This window comes from Apostichopus japonicus, chromosome 9 (assembly GCF_037975245.1).
Source record: "Apostichopus japonicus isolate 1M-3 chromosome 9, ASM3797524v1, whole genome shotgun sequence".
Taxonomy (NCBI): Eukaryota; Metazoa; Echinodermata; class Holothuroidea; order Aspidochirotida; family Stichopodidae; genus Apostichopus; species Apostichopus japonicus.
This window is the reverse complement of record NC_092569.1, coordinates 18,691,819-18,712,358: the sequence shown is the minus strand read 5'-3', so window position 1 is coordinate 18,712,358 and position 20,540 is coordinate 18,691,819. Positions and strand designations below refer to the sequence as shown.

At 34.0% G+C, this 20,540-nt stretch overlaps 2 protein-coding genes across 2 annotated transcripts; both read right to left on the bottom strand.

The window, feature by feature from the left end:
• Nucleotides 1-227: 227 nt before the first annotated feature.
• LOC139974490 (uncharacterized) lies at nucleotides 228-10,289 on the bottom strand. Its single transcript, XM_071981677.1, has 8 exons — nucleotides 10,142-10,289; nucleotides 6,883-6,928; nucleotides 5,852-6,018; nucleotides 4,928-5,192; nucleotides 3,992-4,212; nucleotides 3,299-3,613; nucleotides 2,684-2,951; nucleotides 228-1,158 (listed from the first exon to the last, which is right to left on the bottom strand). The coding sequence occupies exons 1-8, from the start codon at nucleotides 10,223-10,225 to the stop codon at nucleotides 911-913; spliced, it is 1,614 nt and encodes a 537-aa protein (XP_071837778.1). The 5' UTR covers nucleotides 10,226-10,289; the 3' UTR covers nucleotides 228-910.
• Nucleotides 10,290-15,288: 4,999 nt separating this feature from the next.
• Nucleotides 15,289-20,180, bottom strand: LOC139973925 (uncharacterized). The gene is made up of 6 exons (XM_071980815.1): nucleotides 20,067-20,180; nucleotides 19,218-19,482; nucleotides 18,308-18,528; nucleotides 17,601-17,915; nucleotides 16,982-17,249; nucleotides 15,289-15,548 (listed from the first exon to the last, which is right to left on the bottom strand). Exons 1-6 carry the CDS (start codon nucleotides 20,178-20,180, stop codon nucleotides 15,289-15,291), a joined length of 1,443 nt encoding a protein of 480 aa, XP_071836916.1.
• Between the last annotated feature and the right edge of the window lie 360 nt (nucleotides 20,181-20,540).

The window sequence follows — 20,540 nt, the reverse complement described above, 5'->3', positions numbered from 1 at the left end:
TTAGAGGTGCGGACGATCTTCTTTCAAACTATTATACACGAAGTTTGGTTAAATATTAAATACTTACTACCGATTACTTATATTTTGTCATAATACTATTTATAAATAGGCCGATCAATATTTGCAAGCCATTTGTGTTTTATTTCTATTTCATTGAGTTTTAACTGCTCGCATCACGCAAGGTGTGAAGCTCTACATATTTATTAAAATGAAACGATTAGACCAAGTTTGATAAACATTTTCTCTTTATTCATAATTTTATGTTTAGGTCACTCTTAATCAACACAAAGAGAAAAAAGATACACGCAGTAGTATAAACATGCAAGCACGTGTAAAAAATATCGGAAAAACAGTAACCGATTGGTCAAAGCCATCAAGTACCATAATTAACTATTCCGTAAAGTAGTTACCAATAATTAAAACATAGTATATTATTCTTTATTTCTGAGTCGTGAAATCCACTACAATTAAGACTAGGCATACATAACATTAACTATGGAGATTTCTTGATAATCAACCAATATAGCCGAAATACCTTTCAATGTCATTTAGGTTGAATAAAGCAATCATATTTTCTTTCCAAAATACAGAGCGAAATTAGTTTACTTAAAACAGAGTTTTATTGAAATTCCAGTATGTAACTAAATACCATTAAGCTAAATATGCATACCATATTATTTTTTATACTTTTTCTTAAACACCAGCCTCAAAAAATAAATTATCTGTGTCTTCTTGCAAACAGTAGAACAGCCGTCTTCTAGATCACTACCGTACATTATGCATCTTGTTATAACATATTCTAGCTGTTTTTGTCAAACATTAGCCGCAGAGAATCACAAATTAAGTGAATCGTTAACGAGCGTTATTAATTTATACGATTCTTTCCTGTTAAGTATAGGCAGACTAGCCATCATACCCGAAGTAGTTTCATCTCGGAAAATTTGATGTTGTAATTACCGGAAGGTAGATGATACCAATAAAAACTGTTCCGGCCATATGGTGAGTTGAGAAAAGAGTAACCACAAACATTGTACCACCACGCACCGTTATAAAGGTGACCATAATAAGTATTTTGCGTTGCACAGTTGCTACCCCAAGCATCGTTATCACGGTCACGTGTGGAGAATTGTTGGTTGTGATTATTAGTAAGACTGTCTCCTGCAGCAAACAGAGGTGATAAAATAAAGTTAGCTTACATTTTATACGTATGTACCAAATTTTAGTTAAAGACAATATCATCCATATTGTTATATGTGAATATCAAGAACCGCGGAGAAATTAAATTTGCTAGGAACGGAATATCAGTAACCTTGTCTGATTTACGGAGGGAGAGGAGGGGGGGGGGGCGGTGGGAGATTGGCCACCACGTTGCAGATGGATCTCTTTTAGAGTATAATTGAACTACATCTGCAGCGTTTTTGGTATGTAGTTGTGAGAAAGGGGCTGGGTAAGTACCGCGGAATAAGAGAACAAACTAATATTTTGTATCACAATTAAGCCTTCAGTTAGCATTGGAAATAATTTGAAATGGTGAATATTTTATCTACTTGTTGATGTTTCGTATCTTTCATCTATAAATATTTCAGTTTATGAACAATCTTTTCAAATTATGATATCATAAATATTTGAATCCATTTGAATGATGATATGCGGGCTTATGGTATGGTGTTTTGGTATCTACTTTTTAATTGTCATTCTCTCTGAATGCACTGTGCTCCGTCAAACGAATATGTTCTAGTATTGCTTGCGGTAAAGTAACTTATTTCTTTAATATGTAATTTCTAAATGCTTTGACAGTGAAAGTGTAAACGTGTCATTGGTTTTAGAATTGCACGGAACTATAAAACAGACGTAATTTATTATTTATTTTGACTAATTTTCCCAGCGTGAACATATGTTGATCTTTTTTCAAACAAATGCTGTATGTAGCACAGAAATATATATTTTGTTGTTTCCGTTTGGTCAACTAACAGACTTTATCAGAAAAACTTCCTTCCTTATTTTGATTGTTTCTTCATTAACAAGACAGTCACTTAGAACATAAACATTAGCTACTATATAAACAAGCTTAATATACTCATACTTTCAATTTTGCCTAAACTGTCTCTTTCTGAATCAGACGTGTTGAGATTTGTTCCGAGTATAAAGGTATGTAAAGGTGAAACGGTGTTGACTGTTTATCATTGAATGCATTGTATTGTATAATAGGGGGAAGACACATGAAGTTTGTCAAACCAGCGGAAAATTGTTATCCATAGTAACCACAGTTTACAGTTTCATGGCTAATGCATTCCTGCTAAATGATTTGTATAATGTCTTTGGTCTTCTTCAAAATCTATGAATCCATCGAGTTACAAAAATGTAAATGCAGGTTTGCATTTGGTTAAGACATCGTATATAAAATATAATAAGAGCTAAGCGTACGTTCAAATTATCACATTCCAATGTCAATTCAACAACAACTTTATAATGAAAACAAAAGTAGTAAAGATGAAGCTAATTAACGACTACAATATATTTCCAGGAGAACGGTTCATCTGACACAATTAAGTCAGCCTCAACAAGTATATACTAATTTGATGTTTACAACTAGAAATTGTCAAGACCTCTGTAGCACTTTTAACATTTACATTGTCAGCAACATTGATATCCCTTAATACAATTGCGTATCTTAGAGACTTACCTGCATTGCTTTCGGACCGATAACTACCAAGTTGGAGTCTGTAGTTGTCATTTTCGTCGTTGATACGAAAAAAGTCGTATTTAGCAAAATATGGCACCCCGTTGCTATTTACTAAATCTACTCTCAGTTGATAACGTCGTTGGTTCGTGAAGCTGTATATCTTGTCATTGCCTAACCAGAAGTTGTTGGTAAGACTACCGAAACCTTGTTTGTAATTATCCCAGTAAAGGAAGAAATCTTGAGATCCGTCAATATGACGCTGAAAAACCTGTAATATGACAGAAACGTAGTCGATATTAAAAGCTTGGACAGAAATGTGACAAAACATTACAACCATTCTTTCTTTATTGTCAAACGTGAACTACCAGTAACTAGACCCCCAAGAATACTTGAAACATACAGTCAAACTCTCTCCATATATAAAAAAATATCACATATCTATTCTGTCTGCTCCTTTTATGTTCATTCAGCAACTGACTCATCTTTAAATTATTCTTATTTCCTCGCCGCCGATCATGATTCAGGTAACACATTAACAGTTAGAAATAGAGGCATACCAATTGGTTATGCGTTATTTACTACTCAAATTAAATTAAAAAAAAGGCTGCACCTTACCGTCCAACCTCCTTCTTCCGTCATGTTACAGTAAACGTCGAAAGGCGAACCAGTCCAAGAGGTTGGCTTGATTTGGTAAATACCATTATCTCTCTCTCCACTTTCGTATATTTCTTGGCAGTCTGAAGGTGGTCCTAGCCTTGTACATAACAAACCGTTTCCCGTGTACCCTGCATTACAGTAACACTGCAAGAGATCGTCTCTTTCTTCACAGATTGCGTTAGGGTGGCACTGATAGCTGTCATCGCAATCTAACTGACCATTACTGCAGGAACATCTGCTCTGACAATTGGGAGCAATGTATTCCTCTCCCTCCTGCAATTGATAAACAAAACTTTGATGAATTAACTTCAAACTATATACATTTGTAAGTTAAATGTACATAAAGTTAAATCACCATTAGAATGAAGCATTGCCCCAAACTAACAAAAAATCAAATAAACACAGCCAGCTAGCTCGAAGAAAATAATTACACACCTTTTTGAACTAAAGATATCAAATGACACAAGAACAAAGCAAATATTGCGTATAATTAACATGCAAACATGTGCTATATCAAAAATATCAAGCATTCGATGTTTACGCTTGGGAATGATTCATTGACATTGTTCGACGGAACACAACTATTGAAGTTAATATCAGTTTTGATGATATTTTAGACATTTGTTATTAAATAACGAGGGTGAACCTTACCGGCAAAACTTTTCCCCTGCCATCATTGGCCCCAGAGAGGTAACATCCACAATCTTGTATGAGTTGACAAGTATCACCGTCCATCAGGTAACCAGAAGGGCAAACACATGTTGTTGATCCACTACTGCAGGAGTTAGTGCAACCGTCCGGGTCAGAACAAGTGCCTTCACAAGTACAGTTGCCAAACACTTTGTTGGTTGGACACAAAGTGATATTGACGTCTGCACAAAAAAAAACATAGCATGAAAATATTGTTTCAATGAACAATGCATTTAAGCGAAATCACAAATAAATTAGTGCGTATACAACAGTCCATTCAGTAAATGGTGGTTAACAAAGAGGAGAGAATAGAGTTATTATGTAGGCTGACAAAACAACTTGCAATAACGGTGAATGAAGAGATACTACTCCATCTTGGTTGCTGTGGAATCTTACGAGACTAACATGGTTTGTTTTAATGTTGTTGTCTGCTGTTCGTATATTTAAAAATCATTTATAACTTCCCAAACCAATAACAAAAGTTACTAGCCCAACTGTATGGTTGGATCATAATAGTCTATATCACAATAGTCTGGATTGCAATGGTTGGATCAAAATTGTCTGTTCTTGAATATGATGATTTATAACATTGATTTTCCAATCAAAACTTAGTGAACAGTTCGTAAATAACTTTGATCCCGATTTTTCAGTGGAAGGTATATTGAGCAAAGTATGTCTGATTAACATTGTATTTCTGATACTATGTGTTTGCTATATTAAGTCATTGAACACTTTCGTAAGAAATTTTGATATGTTGTCATATTAAATACTGCATCAAACTACCAAATTATCGTTTCTATTCAAGTGATTGTGTACACTTGATTGTCAAAGAAATTAGCAAACGACCTATGTTGCTTTTTACGGTACTACTATAAAGGGTATAGAACTACAACGAACCTGACGTTAGATTAGCCTGTCCGACACTGACGAGTTTATAGTTACTGAAGCCGTCACTGATGCGAAAGTCGTCGTATGACAAGTTAAACATGGAGCCATCTGCTTTTGTCATTTCAATTCGAAGTTGGTAAGTTCTCTGGTTTGTTAGATATGCAATTCTATCATTTCCAAGCCAAAACTCATTTGAGAGAAATCCAAATCCAGCCTCATATTCCTCCCATTTTCGATTAAAGTCAATTGATCCATCCAGTCGACGTTGCAGTACCTGTTGACAAACCAGATGTAACAAGTTTTAAAGAAATGGTTTTTTGTTTTTTAAATTTGGAGCCAGCTTTTATGATGATTTTAAACTAACCATACGTTACTCAAAAGAAGACATTTTTAGGCAATCCGACTAACGCTGTTTTTTCCTTAATGAAGTTAATTAATTTGGGTTTTAATCATTCATTCGAATATGAACGATTCGTCGCCCATCCACACTTCATTATATGTAAGTGCTTTTCACACATGAAAGAAAACCAAAATTACAGTTCAATATTTCGAACAAAAGAATATGATTAGCCTGGCTATAACAAACTTCACTTTTAATGTTTCAACTTTTGTTTTCGTATCGAACATAATCAAAAACTAAAATCATTAAGATGAAATGTTGTTTTAACCCAAACCTGCCAATTTCATCTTCCTACAGCGGTTCAGTAACGGAAATAATTACCTTTTTGTGCATCGACTAGACACGTTGAACTGAAAAACACATAATACACTCTCAATCTACATACAATTATTAAAACTATGGCAGTTATCAAGGCCATTTTTATTATTATTTTACGTTATTTTCAAAATGATGAAAGTTAGTAATATTGTTATTCAAAATATATAAAGAAAAGAAAAAAAGGAAATGGAAATAGGAAATATTAAATCGCATACCGTCCATCCACCATTTTCTAAGCTATTATCGCAGTAAACTTCAAATGGTTCCGGATAACCAGCGGGTTTGATGAGGTAGACGCCGCTGTCGACAGAGGAGGAACATTGGTGCATAGCATCGTAACAGTCTACGGGGAACTCGGATTCACGGTAAAAGAAATAGGACTCTGTAAAACAAATCATTCATATAGCTCTTAATTAATAGTAAGTAATTTATGAAGGGAGATGTTTTACATTACCATACATGAATAAAAAAGAAATTTAAACAATTTATTTACAAACAGCAAGTGTTTTCATTTATGATGCTGATATTTCCTTCAATACTGTTGGCGAAGAATTAAAAATGTTTTAAGCGATTTAAAGAAAATGAAAACGACTTATCATATAAAGGAGCACAACAAATGAAGAAGAATGGAAATTGCAACGACTTGAATAATTTCTATCGGTCCTACCGTGAAAAAAACCCGTTTACATTGATCAATGCAATGTTAATTTTTGTAGTAAATTCTCATCAGCGTGGTGCATGATTGATTTCTTGGTGTAATAATAGTTATCATGTTCATAACAGTATTGGAAAAGAATCAACATTATTATCGCATAGCATTATAAATATGGACAAAAACGTTGTGTGTCCACACGATATGAAATTATTGTGTTTTCACATTTTTTGAAGCTGCTCAAATTCATTTAACCTAGAACTTGACAACAATTAGTTTCGTAATGAGTATCAATAAATGAAAACAAAACAGAACAAAAAGTCACCAAGCTAAACAACGGAAATATTTGCTTCTTTCCTGAACAATAAACTGAGGCTGTATAAAATAACCTCCATAGGGGTTGATAAACATCGTCGAGCTTTTAGTTAACAAAAAAATATGTTAATAAAGATAAAACCATGCGATTGGGGTAAGAATATATCATAAAAATGTATATTTTTTTGACAAAATAAGATATATTTGAAACAATCGATCAGAGTTTGCTATAAAGTGTAACAAAAGTTGCTAGGATATCAATGGCAAAATAATACATACGTGGAATTTTGCTGTCTATATCATCTAGGGGAGTATGTCGGGCATTCTGTAATAAAAGAATGGAAAGTGAGTTTAAAACGATTTAATAATTATGAAATTTGATATTGAGACAGTGTTTACTGTTAAAAACAACCGAATTCTCTTAAGAAAGTTTTGTTTCTGAAATCGTTTTATATTGTATAAAAATACGAAAACGTTGGAATCAGAATCTTGCTAATAGACATCGATAGTTTATCGTAGAAGTCGACGAAATGGAAATGTAGTTGAAGTGGTAATAACGAAAATATATGACTGCAATGATCACGTTACCTAAAATATGATGAGAAAAATTAACGCATACTAGATTACTACGAATAAAATGCCAATATACAGCAGTAATACCATTATCAGAGATGATGTTAATAAAATAAATTCCAAATATTATTTATCGAATGTTTAACTTTAAGAAAGGTTTACTCATTCTTAGCATTGCCAAGTATCTTCTTGTTGAAATACATTAGAAGATCGTGAACCTCTCAAACACGTATTTCTAGTAACTACACGTTCCGTTATATAAGAAAGCTTATTAAGTAGATGGAAGTAATTAATATATTTTTCATATAAACACAGCAATATATTTGTTTCATATATTTAAAGAATTGCAACAACATTTCAAAAAAATAACTTGTTATAAATTGTTTATTCAAACTTAGAGGATTAAAATTGTGCATTCACTATAAAGTAAAACGTTGCAGCAACTACTTGCATCGACAAAGAATATTAGCAATTGTTTAACCTGAATTCAAATCAGAAAGTACATAGAAGAAGTACAAAATGTCATACGTGTCGGAGTGTTATATGATGTATGACATATCTATAAGCCATACTATCAGTGCGATCTGCCACAAGAAAATACTAGTTGTAACTGTTGCTATAATATTATAGGGGTAAATTTCACGCTAGTTTACCAATAATATCCAACGTTGTGTTCAATCAATGGGAGATATACTTGCATTCGTTTGCAGGAGGAATTTAAAGTTATTTTAGCAATGTTACAAGAAGAGTTTTTCTAGGATGTGAAATCCATTGCCCTACTAACTGGGATATACTTCTTCGAGTTGGTAACTTACATACCGGTACCTCGTGAAGGAAATTTGGATATGAAAACTTGTATACAAATATTGAAATGATCAAATCAATTACTCGTTATTGTTTGGAAAATAAAATATCTTCCATGTTTTATTCAATTATGTACTACAGTTTCTTTATTTTAACCTACCTGAAGTCACTAAATAACCATTTTTCAATTAACGCATATATATAATTATAAGTATAATACTATTAACGTATTTGCAATGAAAGTATTATTATGCTAAATGAAAACGATAACAATTGTAACCAAATGAAATTGACCGATAATTTTGTCAAAAAGTTTCACAGAAGTTAATTCAAGTAGTCTTTATTTGGGAACCAATTTGATATAGGAAGAACTAAAGGACTCAATATCTTAATGACACATTTAAAACGAATGTACAACATTAAAAATATCTCAATCAGTTTTATGTAACGGAGAAACTACGAAATAAGTGTTACCAAAATGTTTATGACAGTTCAAAAAGTTTAGAAAATAATGTTTTCCAGAGGAGATATAAACAAACAACATTAATTAAATGCCGTATTACACTGTCTCTGAAGCTAAAATCCAATTTTTCCAGTTCAAATTTATTCATAGAATTGTTACCACGAATAGGCTTCTTTCATTGATGGGTAAAAATGATTCAGATCTTTGTAGCTTTTGTAAAATTGAAACTGAGAATATTGAGCACTTATTTTGGTAATATCCCATAACTGCCTCTTTTATTTTAGATCTTGAAAATATGTTTCTTAAGAAGCAGTTCCTTTTTTTCAAAGCAGGATATCTTTTTTGGTTATAACAACGGGAGGGGACATCCCTACAACTTTTTGATACTTCATATGAAATACTATATTTATAATTGCAAAAGGAATGAACGAAATCCATTAATCAATGAGTTTTTCTTTAAATTCAAATTCATAATCAGTATTGAAAGGTTCAACTATTTAAGAACTTCCAGCTTTAGAAAACATAAAGTTACTTTTGTGGAGTTATAACACGCATTTTCCTTATGTCCTGATTTATTCAATTAAGCCATATCGACTCCGTTTCCTTTACCCTAGTATTTTGCTATATACTTTCAATGTACTCGAAAAGTGGTGTTCCATGTAATATGTATACTTACAAAAAAAATGATGAAGTGATAAACGATGAATAAACGGTGGAATAAAATTAAATGAAGATACAAATATCTGTTTTTATAACATAGTTTAGTATGGAAGACATGTATAACTTCGGTTTTGCTTTAAGCTACAAATAGCTTATTGAGAACGATGCATTATCTTCAAGTTTCTCTGTCTAAGATATTAACTGGTAATGTTCTTTGATAATTTTAATTGTTTTAACTAATCCTAATTTCCTTACTGTCCAATGTAAAGTATAATAAGGAATAAAACTAATATATGAACTGCTAAAGGTTGTTTGATTCAATGCAGCCAAAACTTCTAACCAAACATGATGCAAGTTCTCATTCAATCGGCTCATCCCATTTAAGCCGAGTATTAAGTACATTATTGAGAACATTTGAGTTTGATATACTTATTTAAATAAAACTGGCAAAGTTTAATTATCAGATAGATTGCACCAGTTTTCATATTGAAGGAAACCCTTTTTGATGAAATAGACAAACTGAAAGATGGTACCGTTACTGACGCAAATTCTGATTAAAATTCAACGATTCTGCGTGTAGTTTGAATTTAGGAAGGTAGTTAAGGCTGCTTAAATTAATCCGAATTGAAACACTATTGCATAAAAATCTTGTATCCAAAAGGGTGCTAAAGATAAAAATATACAATTATCATATCGTTAGGTGGTGGATAGTCATAGTTATTGTCGATATAGTTATTTAGTTTAGCTAGATCTATGATCCTCGTCACAGTTAAAACTATATGCTGACGACAAAGTATAATGTATGTAACAATTGAAGCAAATGTTTGTGACACTTCCTAAGTACTGTCTTTTGCAAAATGGAATTTATAATTAAATTTCGAACCAATACGGTCTAAGTGAAGCAATGAATACAAATAGAACAGTCTTCCAGACTAAGTTGTCAACTTTGTTTTTGCCAAATCAAGATTTCTTGATATCATTTACCCGAAATGTTAAACTTTTTGTTTCGAAAGAAATTTATATTTAAACTCAACTCACCAGTTCTTGTGAGACAGCGTTCTTCGTTGTCAACGAAATAAGTAAAATTACGGCAAAGGCCGTAAAACGAACAATACACAGCATCGTGATGGAAGAGGTTACGTTTGCTGCTCGTCTGAAGTCGCAATGAAGTATTCTAAGTATTTTTGTTCTGACGGTGACGAGGAGATACAAGGAAGAAGGAGAGTACGGCTGATGCCACAACGTGTTTGGCTTTTTAAAAAGTAACGTAATCAGAAGTTGTGTTAAGTTTAGTTAAGGTTAAAAGAGATACCATGCCATTTCTAAGTTTTATCTTAGAGCCACCGTAGGCTATAGATCGCGTGACTATTTGGATGAATGCCAAGACCATCGTGTCATTATATTAAATTATAGAAAGAACATAAACGTTATACGAGCAAAGCTTTTGGGTGTATTTGTAAAATAAATCGCAGCCAATCTTAGGACAAAATAACTTTAAAACAAATAGACATGTTTCTCAACCGTAAATTGTGTCTGTATAGCAGCCAAACTAGTCTCGGCTTGTCCAGTCATGACTATGTGGTCAACGTCCCATTGACACTGCACAGACCTGAGTGTGGTACAGAGCAGTAAATTTAATGTGCTGATTTTCGTACCCATGCATTATGTTACCATGCATTATGTAACTGAGGTTTCCCACTGTTACCTTCATCGTTTAAACTTGTGCAAGGTAATGGGGCTGAGGAAGAGAGTTTATATATCAGTGAAAGATCTTGTATTAGTAGTCATGCCCAGGTTATGAAACTTTCTTAAATATTTGTCAAACAGAGTCAAGATGGCATCTGTGATCTATATATCTCAGCTCGATATATAAACGCTACCGGGGTATCAAGCGGTCTCCAATGCTTCCTTCAAGGTGAACTATCTATTGCTCTGGCGTTTCACTAGCTATAATATGGACCACGACTCTACACAGCTATATGTTTTGAGAAGTGTAAATGATCATGATGCATATGCGATGATTTATCAACGCCCTCCCGCACTGATGCCAACGTTGGGAAAGGAAGTTGTTGTTAGCATTTCCCTGTATAGTCTATTACGCATCGATGCTTGCAGTAAATATTGTTGTGTTGCACTTAAATCTGTGGGCAAACAATGCACTCTTTGAAGACATAAATTTTAGTTCGGCGATTTCTTCAGCGGGAATTATTTGCAGTAATTCGATAGACATTTGGAGCGTTTTGACGTTAGTTATTATATCATTTTGTTTTGGCTACCCTAACTCTATCTTTGCGATTGATTTAACGATAGAGGAGCTTTTGGGAAACAAAATCTATTTTAAAACATATATTAACTGAAGGACCAGATGTTCGATCCCAGTATAGTCGTGTTTGGAGGAGGATTGAAACACAAAAATAGTACAAAGAACATAAGTAGTGTCAGATATGGATGCCTTGAGTAATATATGGCTAGTTAGAAGAAGCTACATACGAAATTGACATTGGGAAGTTACATTGATAACTCAATTTACGATTGTGCAAATACGGCGACAATATTGTACATATAATTTGTTTTTCGTTGAACATATTTAATATAGACGTTTCATATTTGGATTACAAAGTGTAAAGGAAAACAGTTACTATAGTAGCTATGACCATGATAAATAAGTACTTAATTCATTATGTTGCGTTCACCGATATTTCTTATTTACGCAAGACTTTTCTTAAGAAATAAACTTTTACAGCTCCAAAGTTTTCTCTTGGCTTAAGGCCTTTAGTTCCTATAAAGGGTGTATCAGAGGAATGGGGGGGGGGGGGGTAGGGGATAGGGCCATATTCAATTAGCGGATTCGGCGAAATATCCCCGTAGGAATGATTCGTTCTCATTTCCTTCATATATACTACATAAAATGTTAAAAAGACAGCCCGGTGATAACATTGTCTCAACCCGACTCTCAGCTACCCTGCAGGGCATCCTGAAGTTTATGAATCTGCCAAGCGATACTGTCATTGCCAAAGCAACATCATCATGGAGTAATGTTAGACTGTACACACCGAAACGTTAGATAGCGCTTTATGAGATGTCAGTAACCATATACTCTTTTCAAGTATCAAAGCATACTCATATTTTAATATGGAACGCTAGTCAGGTACGCATGATCGGATTTTCATATATATTTTTTTCACAATGGCACATATGTCATTGCACTACACTCCCTTATATTTTACAATTCTTCAACAAGAAAATGTGGTTAGATGCTACGTTTTCATGTAGAAATATGTTAATAAATTACATCTTGATACACGCACAGGACGTACATTATTATGAATGTTGGGTCTTGGATTCGAATAGCCAAAAACCGAATAATCCATGTTTTACTTATTTCTCCTTTAAAGTTGATTATTGTTACAAGCTATGTAAACGTGATCATATGATTTTTTTTTGCAAACTGAATATTCCTTTCGATTGATAGGTACAGGAATCTAGTGAATCTTTACTAAATTTACTTTGATTAATTGTCACTATTGGACATGATAAGCATGTCTTTATGAGAAACGTTTTTATAACACTGATACGCTGCTTTATCTTTGGTTTGCTTCATTTTGGTTTACTGGATGCGATACGGGTTTACTCTGTGCTTAACAACAAGTTTTCGTGTTTTTGTTTTCTTTTCTAACTTGAATTGCTTAAGTTTAATTTAAGCTCAAGTAGTGACGTATCACAGCGGAATGAGATACTTTGCCAAAAGAAACAACGTAAAACATACCATAAAATATATTGTTTTGATTTTGTCTGGAGATGGAAGCTTCAGAGAAAAGACAGTATAAGTGCAGATGTCCCTCATGACGACTATTTCATACGTTTCTTACAGCCCTTTCGAGTAAACATTTCATGTGTGAAGCTGGTTGTATTGAAACAAATATCAGAAAAGGAAGGTAAATCAGCACACTTAAACAGCATGGTCCACTTGAAAGGGCAATAAAGTTATATTCATTCATACTTAGTAAAGATTCCTAAATCCTATTGGTCCATTCAGGTCAGCTGACCGTGGTTAATCCTGTGAGTAACGCACGGTAAAATTACGGGGCATTACTTTAATATATCTTTGCTTATGAAAAAATGTTTTGTTTTATGATTTTACCCCCACACAAATGGTAGCGTATGAATGAACGGGGTTAATCAACGGTCTAGCGTGCGTTACTCACAGGATTAATGCACGATCGGGGGATAATGCGAGCGATGCACGAGGGCGGAGCCCGAGTGCATCCAGCGATAGCATTAACACCCGGAGTATTAACACCCGCTAGACCGTTGATTAACCCCTTATAAGTATTTTGAATCATCTCTTAATGTTGACAACATAAGCTCTGTCCAGTGGTGTGCCTTGTGACAACAAATAAAACTTTTGAAAAAAAAAGGAAAAAAGAAAAAGAAAAGTGAATTCAGACCTATAGCTTCAATTCATGAAACGAAAGTGCGTCGTGAATGTATATACTCACAAAGAGCACACGAATTATTGGCTAGAACATGACTCAAACTTGGACCTCTAAGACATTCATGTGCTCTACCAGCTGTGGTATACAACCCTAAGGATTCGATCCCTATATTTAACTTAACCTGGGATCAAACACCGGTTTCATTCTATGCAAAACCGGAAAACTAGATGAAGAGAGGAATACTGTTGTTGAGTTGGGGGCTAAAGAAAATGGAACTTTTTTTGTACATCTTATGACATCTTCTAAACAGATTAACCTTCATGAAAAAGTGTCTTCCAAATACAGGTCAAGATGCGAGGGTGTAGACTACTTTTTCCCCGAAATTGCAAAATTAGTTAGCAACTTAACCATGTGTTTTTTTAAATAGAGACCGAATAATAGCAACGGTCTAATTGTGCTTCAGAATTTACTATCTTGGTTTCGGGAGTAGGAGGAGGCTATTATTGCAGGAGCTGAGAGTACAATGCAGTCAACTTGCGTTCATTTCGTTCATAAACTTCATATTGGGTAATTTGTCTTTAAGGGTACCGTGGCGATGTAAATATTTTAACGTAAAGGGCTGGACAGTTCTATGGTCTTAATCAGTTTGAATACCCACGATAATCTCACTAACAGTGAGCTGTTTTCAGTATGATTATGTCTTTGTATGTCCTTGTAGTAACAACAATCGCCGCTATTTAGCTCGCTTTAACATACTAAGAGATATTGTGAGCAATACGTGATTTATGGTGATAGTTGAGTTGGGGTGCGGACGTTCTCCTTTCAAATTATTCTACACGAAGTTTTGTTAAACATTAAATACTTACTACCGATTACTTATAGTTTACCATCATACTATTTATAAATAAGCTGATCAAGATTTGCCAGCCATCTGAGGCATCTGATTTCTATTCCATTGAGTTTTAACTGCGCGCAATAATCCAGTGTGAAGCTCCACATATTTATTAGAATGAAACGAGAAGACCAAGTTTGATAAACATTTTCTCTTTATTCATAATTTTATGTTTAGGTCACTCTTAATCAACACAACGAGAAAAAAAGATACACACAGTGGTACAAACATACAGGCACGTATAAAAGCATTTCGGAAAAACAGTAACCGATTGGTCAAGCCCATCAAGTGCCATATTTCACTATTCCGTGTAGAAGTTAACTTAAAAAGGGTTAACTATAATTCAAACAGAGTATATATAGTATAGTAATATTACTGATACGTAAAATTCACTACGCAGAAGACTAGGCATATAGTATGGTAATTTGTCGATAATCAACTAATGTAGCCGAAATCCTTTTCAATGTCATTTAAGCTGAATAAAGCAATCATATTTTCTTACCGACAAACAGAATAAAATTAGTTAATTTAAAACAACAAATCTTACATTATACTTGTACGTACAACTACATTTATTATCTAGTTTAATTGAAATTTCTGTATGTAACTAAATAACGTGAAGTTAAATATCCCTACAATATTAATTTTATTCTTTACCTTAAAGCTCATCTTCAAAATTAATTATTTGTATTTTCTTACGACCAGTAGAAAAGTCATCCTTCAGATAAGTACTATGTTAATCTTATTATAGTAGAATCTCGCTTTTGTCAAACATTAGCAGCAAAGAATAAGTGTTTCGTCGACGATCGTTATTAAGTTGTACCGTTATGTTCTGTGAAGTATAAGCAAGTTAGCCATCATACCGGAAGTAGTTTCATCTCGGAAAATTTGATGTTACTATTACCGGAAGGAAGATGATACCAATAAAATCTGATCTGTCCATATGGTGAGTTGAGAGACGAGTGAGCACAAGTTTTGTACCACCACGCACCATTACAATGATCATAATAATAATAACAATTATAACCATTATCCTTTGCACAGTTGCTAGGCCAAGCATCGTTGTCACGGTCACGTGTGGTGAATTGTTGGTTGTGATGATACGTAAGACTGTCTCCTGTAGCAAATAGAGGTGATACAATAAAGTTAGCTTACATTTTAAACGTATGTAAGAAATTTGACTTTTTTACAGTTTAATCCATATTGTTATATGTGAATATCAAAAAGAGGTTACATCTCCAGAGAACGGTGTACAAGTAACCTTGTCTGATTTAGGGAGGGGCCCGATAGGGATGGGGTGGATGGGGGGGGGTAGCGGTTGTGTGCGTAAACGTGAGGAAGGGGTGGGTGAGTACCGCGGAATAAGAGGGCTAAATAAGCTTTGCTATCACAAGCCGTTTGAAAGGGTGAATATTTGAACTACTTTGAGATGTTACGTTTCTTCCATCTATAAACATTTCATTTTATGAACAATCATTCCAAACTATAATATCATAAATATTTTTTTCCAGTTGAATGATGATATTCGGGCTAATGGTATGGTGTTGTGGTATCTACTTTTAATTGTCCCTCTCTAAATGCAACGTGCTCCATCAAACGTATATGTTCTTGTACTGCTTGCGGTAAAGTAACGTCTTTCTTTTACATGTTAATTTCTAAATGCTTTTGGAAGTAAAATTGTTAACGTGCTTTAGAACTGCACTGAAATGTAAAGAAATCGTTAATTTTAATTTTGTTGACTAATTTTCCCAGTGTGAATATATATATGTTGATCTTTGTTCAAACAAATGATTTAGCACAGTATTACATTTTGTTAATCCGTTTGGTCATCTAACAGTCTTCATCAGAAAAACTTCGTACCTTATTATGATTTGTTTCTTCATAAACAAGACAGTCACTTAGAACATAAACATTAGCTACTATATAAACAAGCTTAATATACTCATACTTCCCAATTTCCTAAACTGTCTTTTCTGAATCAGACGTGTTGAGATTTGTTCCAAGTGTAAAGGTATGTAAAGGTGTAACGGTGTTGACCGTTTATCATGAAATACATTGTATTGTCTAATAGGGGGAAGAAGCTTAAAGGTTTGTTATATCCGCGGATAATTGTTAGTCATAGTAACCACCCTTAACAGTTTCATGGCTAATGATTTGTATAATGTCTTTGGTCTTCTTCAAAATCTATGAATCCATCGTGTTACAAATATGTTAAAACAGGTTTGCATTTGGTTGAGACACAGTATATAAAATATAAAGAGAGCTAAGCGTTTACGTTCAAATGTATCACATTTCAATGTCGAGTCAAGTCAAGTCAACAACAATAACTTAAATATGAAAAAGACATATTTTGAATTACATCGGACAACAGAGTACAGATTCAGCTTAACCATTCATCTGACACAATTAAGTCACCTTCACCAACTATATACTGATTTGATGTTTACAACTAGCAATTGTCAAGAACTCTGTTGCAATTTTAAATTTTAAGATTTACATTGTCTGCTACCTTAATATCCCTGAATAGCACTGCGTATCTTTCAGACTTACCTGCATTGCTTTCGGACCGATAACTACCAAGTTGGAGTCTGTAGTTGTCATTTTCGTCGTTGATGCGAAAAAAGTCGTATTTAGCGAAATAAGGCACCCCGTTGCTATTTACTAAATCTACTCTCAGTTGATAACGTCGTTGGTTCGTGAAGCTGTATATCTTGTCATTGCCTAACCAGAAGTTGTTGGTAAGACTACCGAAACCTTGTTTGTAATTATCCCAGTATAGGAAGAAATCTTGAGATCCGTCAATATGACGCTGAAAAACCTGTAATATGAACAAAACGTAATTGAGATTTCCAAGCTTGGTCAGAAATGTGACAAAACGTGACACCTGCTCTCTCTTTGTTATCGAACATGCACTACCAGTTACTTGACCCCCAAGAAAACTTGAAAAATACAGTAAAGCTCTAATAAATCTCAATACATAAAAATGATCACACATCTATCATTTTTGCTCCTGTTTATGTTCATTCAGCAACTGACTCATCTTTAAATTATTCTTATTTCCTCGCCGCCGATCATGATTCAGGTACCACATTAAACGTTACAAATAGTGGCATATCAATTGTTTATGCACATTTACCACTCAAATTAAAAACAACAGGCTGCACCTTACCGTCCAACCTCCTTCATCTGTCATGTTACAGTAAACGTCGAAAGGATAACCAGTCCAAGAGGTTGGCTTGATTTGGTAAATACCATTATCTCTCTCTCCACTTTCGTATATTTCTTGGCAGTCTGACGGTGGTACTAGCCTTGTACATAACATACCGTTTCCCGTGTACCCTGCATTACAGTAACACTGCAAGAGATCGTCTCTTTCTTCACAGATTGCGTTAGGGTGGCACTGATAGCTGTCATCGCAATCTAGCTGACCATTACTGCAGGAACATCTGCTCTGACAATTAGGAGTAATGTATTCCTCTCCCTCCTGCAATTGATAAACAGAACTTTGATGAATTAACTTCAAACTACATTTGAAAGTTGCATGTACAAAAGAGTTAAAGCACCATTAGATTAGTAGCATCCCCTCCCATCCAAAAAACAAACAAAACAACAACAACAAATAAACACAGCCAGCTAGCTTGAAGAGTATAATTACACACCTTCTTGAAATAAAGATATCTAATTACACAGGAACAAAGCAAATCGCGCGTCTAATTTGCATGTTAAACCTGTTCTATATCCAATATATTAAGCATTCTGTGTTTACGATTTGGGAATTATCAATGACTTTGAACGACAGACCACAATTTTTGTACTTAATACCAGTTTTGATGATATTTTAGACATTTGTTATACATTAACGAGAGATCACATTACCGGCAAAACTTTTCCTCTGCCGTCATTGGCCCCAGACAGGTAGCATCCACACTCTTGTACGGGTTGACAAGTATCACCGTCCATCAGGTAACCAGAAGGGCAAACACATGCTGTTGATCCACTACTGCAGGAATTAGTGCAACCGTTCGGGTCAGAACAAGAGCCCTCACAAGTACAGTTGCCAAACACTTTGTTGGTTGGACACAAAGTGATAGTGACGTCTGTGAAGAAAACGTAGTATGAAAATATATGTTTCACTGAACAATGTATTTTAGAGAAATCACAAAACTCGGTGCGTATACAACATTCCATGTAGTAAATGATGGTAAACAAAGAGGAGAGAATACAGTTATGACGGAGGCTGACAATACAAGTTGCAATAACGGTAAATGAAGAGATACAACTCCATTTTGTTTTTTGTGGAATCTTACGAGACGAACATGGTTTGTTTTGGCATTTTTGTCTGCTGTTTGTACATTTGAACATCATTTATTACTTCCCAAACCGATAACAAAAGTTACTAGCCCAACTGTTTGGTTGGATCACAATAGCCTGGATCACAACTATTGAATCACAATTGTCTGTTCATGAATAAGATGAAGTATAACAGTTATTTTTCATAAAACTTGAGAGTTCATGAATAATTTTAGTCCCAACTTTTCAGTGGAAGGGATACTGAGCAGGGTACGTCTGTTCAAAATTGTATTTCTCCTACTATGTGTTTAAGTTATCAAATCATTGATCACTTTCGTAAGAAATTTTGCTATGGTGTCATATTAAATACTGCATCAAACTACCAATTAAAGTTAATATTCAAGTGATTGTGTACATTTGATGGTCAAAGAAAATAACAAACGACCTATGTTACTTTTTATTGCACTACTATAAAGGGTATAGAACTACAACGTACCTGACGTTAGATTAGCTTGTCCGACACTGACAAGTTTATAGTTACTGTAGCCGTCACTGATGCGAAAGTCGTTGTATGTCAAGTTAAACATGGAGCCATCTGCTTTTGTCATTTCAATTCGAAGTTGGTAAGTTCTCTGGTTTGTAAGATATGCAATTCTATCATTTCCAAGCCAAACCTCATTTGAGAGAAATCCAAATCCAGCCTCATATTCCTCCCATGTTCGATTAAAGTCAATTGATCCATCCAGTCGACGTTGCAGTACCTGTTGACAAACCAGATGAAACTAGTGTTAAAGAAATGTGTTTTTTGTTTAAAGTTTCGGAGCCAGCTTTTATGATGAAGATAATTTATTTGGGTTATAATCATTCATTCGAACATAAAAGATTCGTCGCCTCTTCACACTTCATTATATGTAGGTGCTTTTACCACATAAAAGAAAACCAAAATTTCTGTTCAATATTACGAACAAAGAATATGATTAGCCTGGCTATAACGAACTTCAATTTTAATATTTCAACTATTGTTTTCGTATCTAATAGAATCAAAATATAAAATTATTAAGATTAAATGTTGTTTTGCCCAAACCGGCCAATTTTAACTTACTTCAGCGGTTGAGTAAAGGAAATAATTAATTTTCGGGAATTGACTAGACACGTTGAACTAAAAAGCACCTTATACACTCTTAATTTAGATACAAGAATTAAAAATATGGCAGTAATTAAGCCATCTCTTTCACGTAACTTTCAAAATGATGAAAGTTAGTAATTTTTTTATTCAAAAAAAAAAAAAGAAAAAAAAAAAGATTTTTTATGCTAACTTGGAAATAGGAAATATTGAATCGCATACCGTCCATCCACTATTTTCTAAGCTATTGTCGCAGTAAACTTCAAATGGTTCCGGATAACCGGCGGGTTTGATGAAGTAGACGCCGCTTTCGACAGAGGAGGAACATTGGTGCATGGCATCGTAACAGTCTACGGGAAACTCGGATTCACGATAAAAGAAATAGGACTCTGTAAAACAAATCGTCCATATAGCACTTAATTAATAATGAGTAATTTATCAAGGAAGATACCTTTACTGTACCATACATGAATACAATAAAATTTAAACAAGAAACTTACAAAGTTTAAGTGCTTTCATTTTGATGCTGACATTGCCTTCAATACTATTGGAGAATAATGAAAAATGTTTTAAGCGATTTAAAGAAAATGAAACCAACTTTAACATATCAAAGCACATAAAAATGGAGAAGAATAGAAAGTTGCAACGACATGAATAATTCCTATTGGTCCTACCGTTAAAAACAACGTTTACATT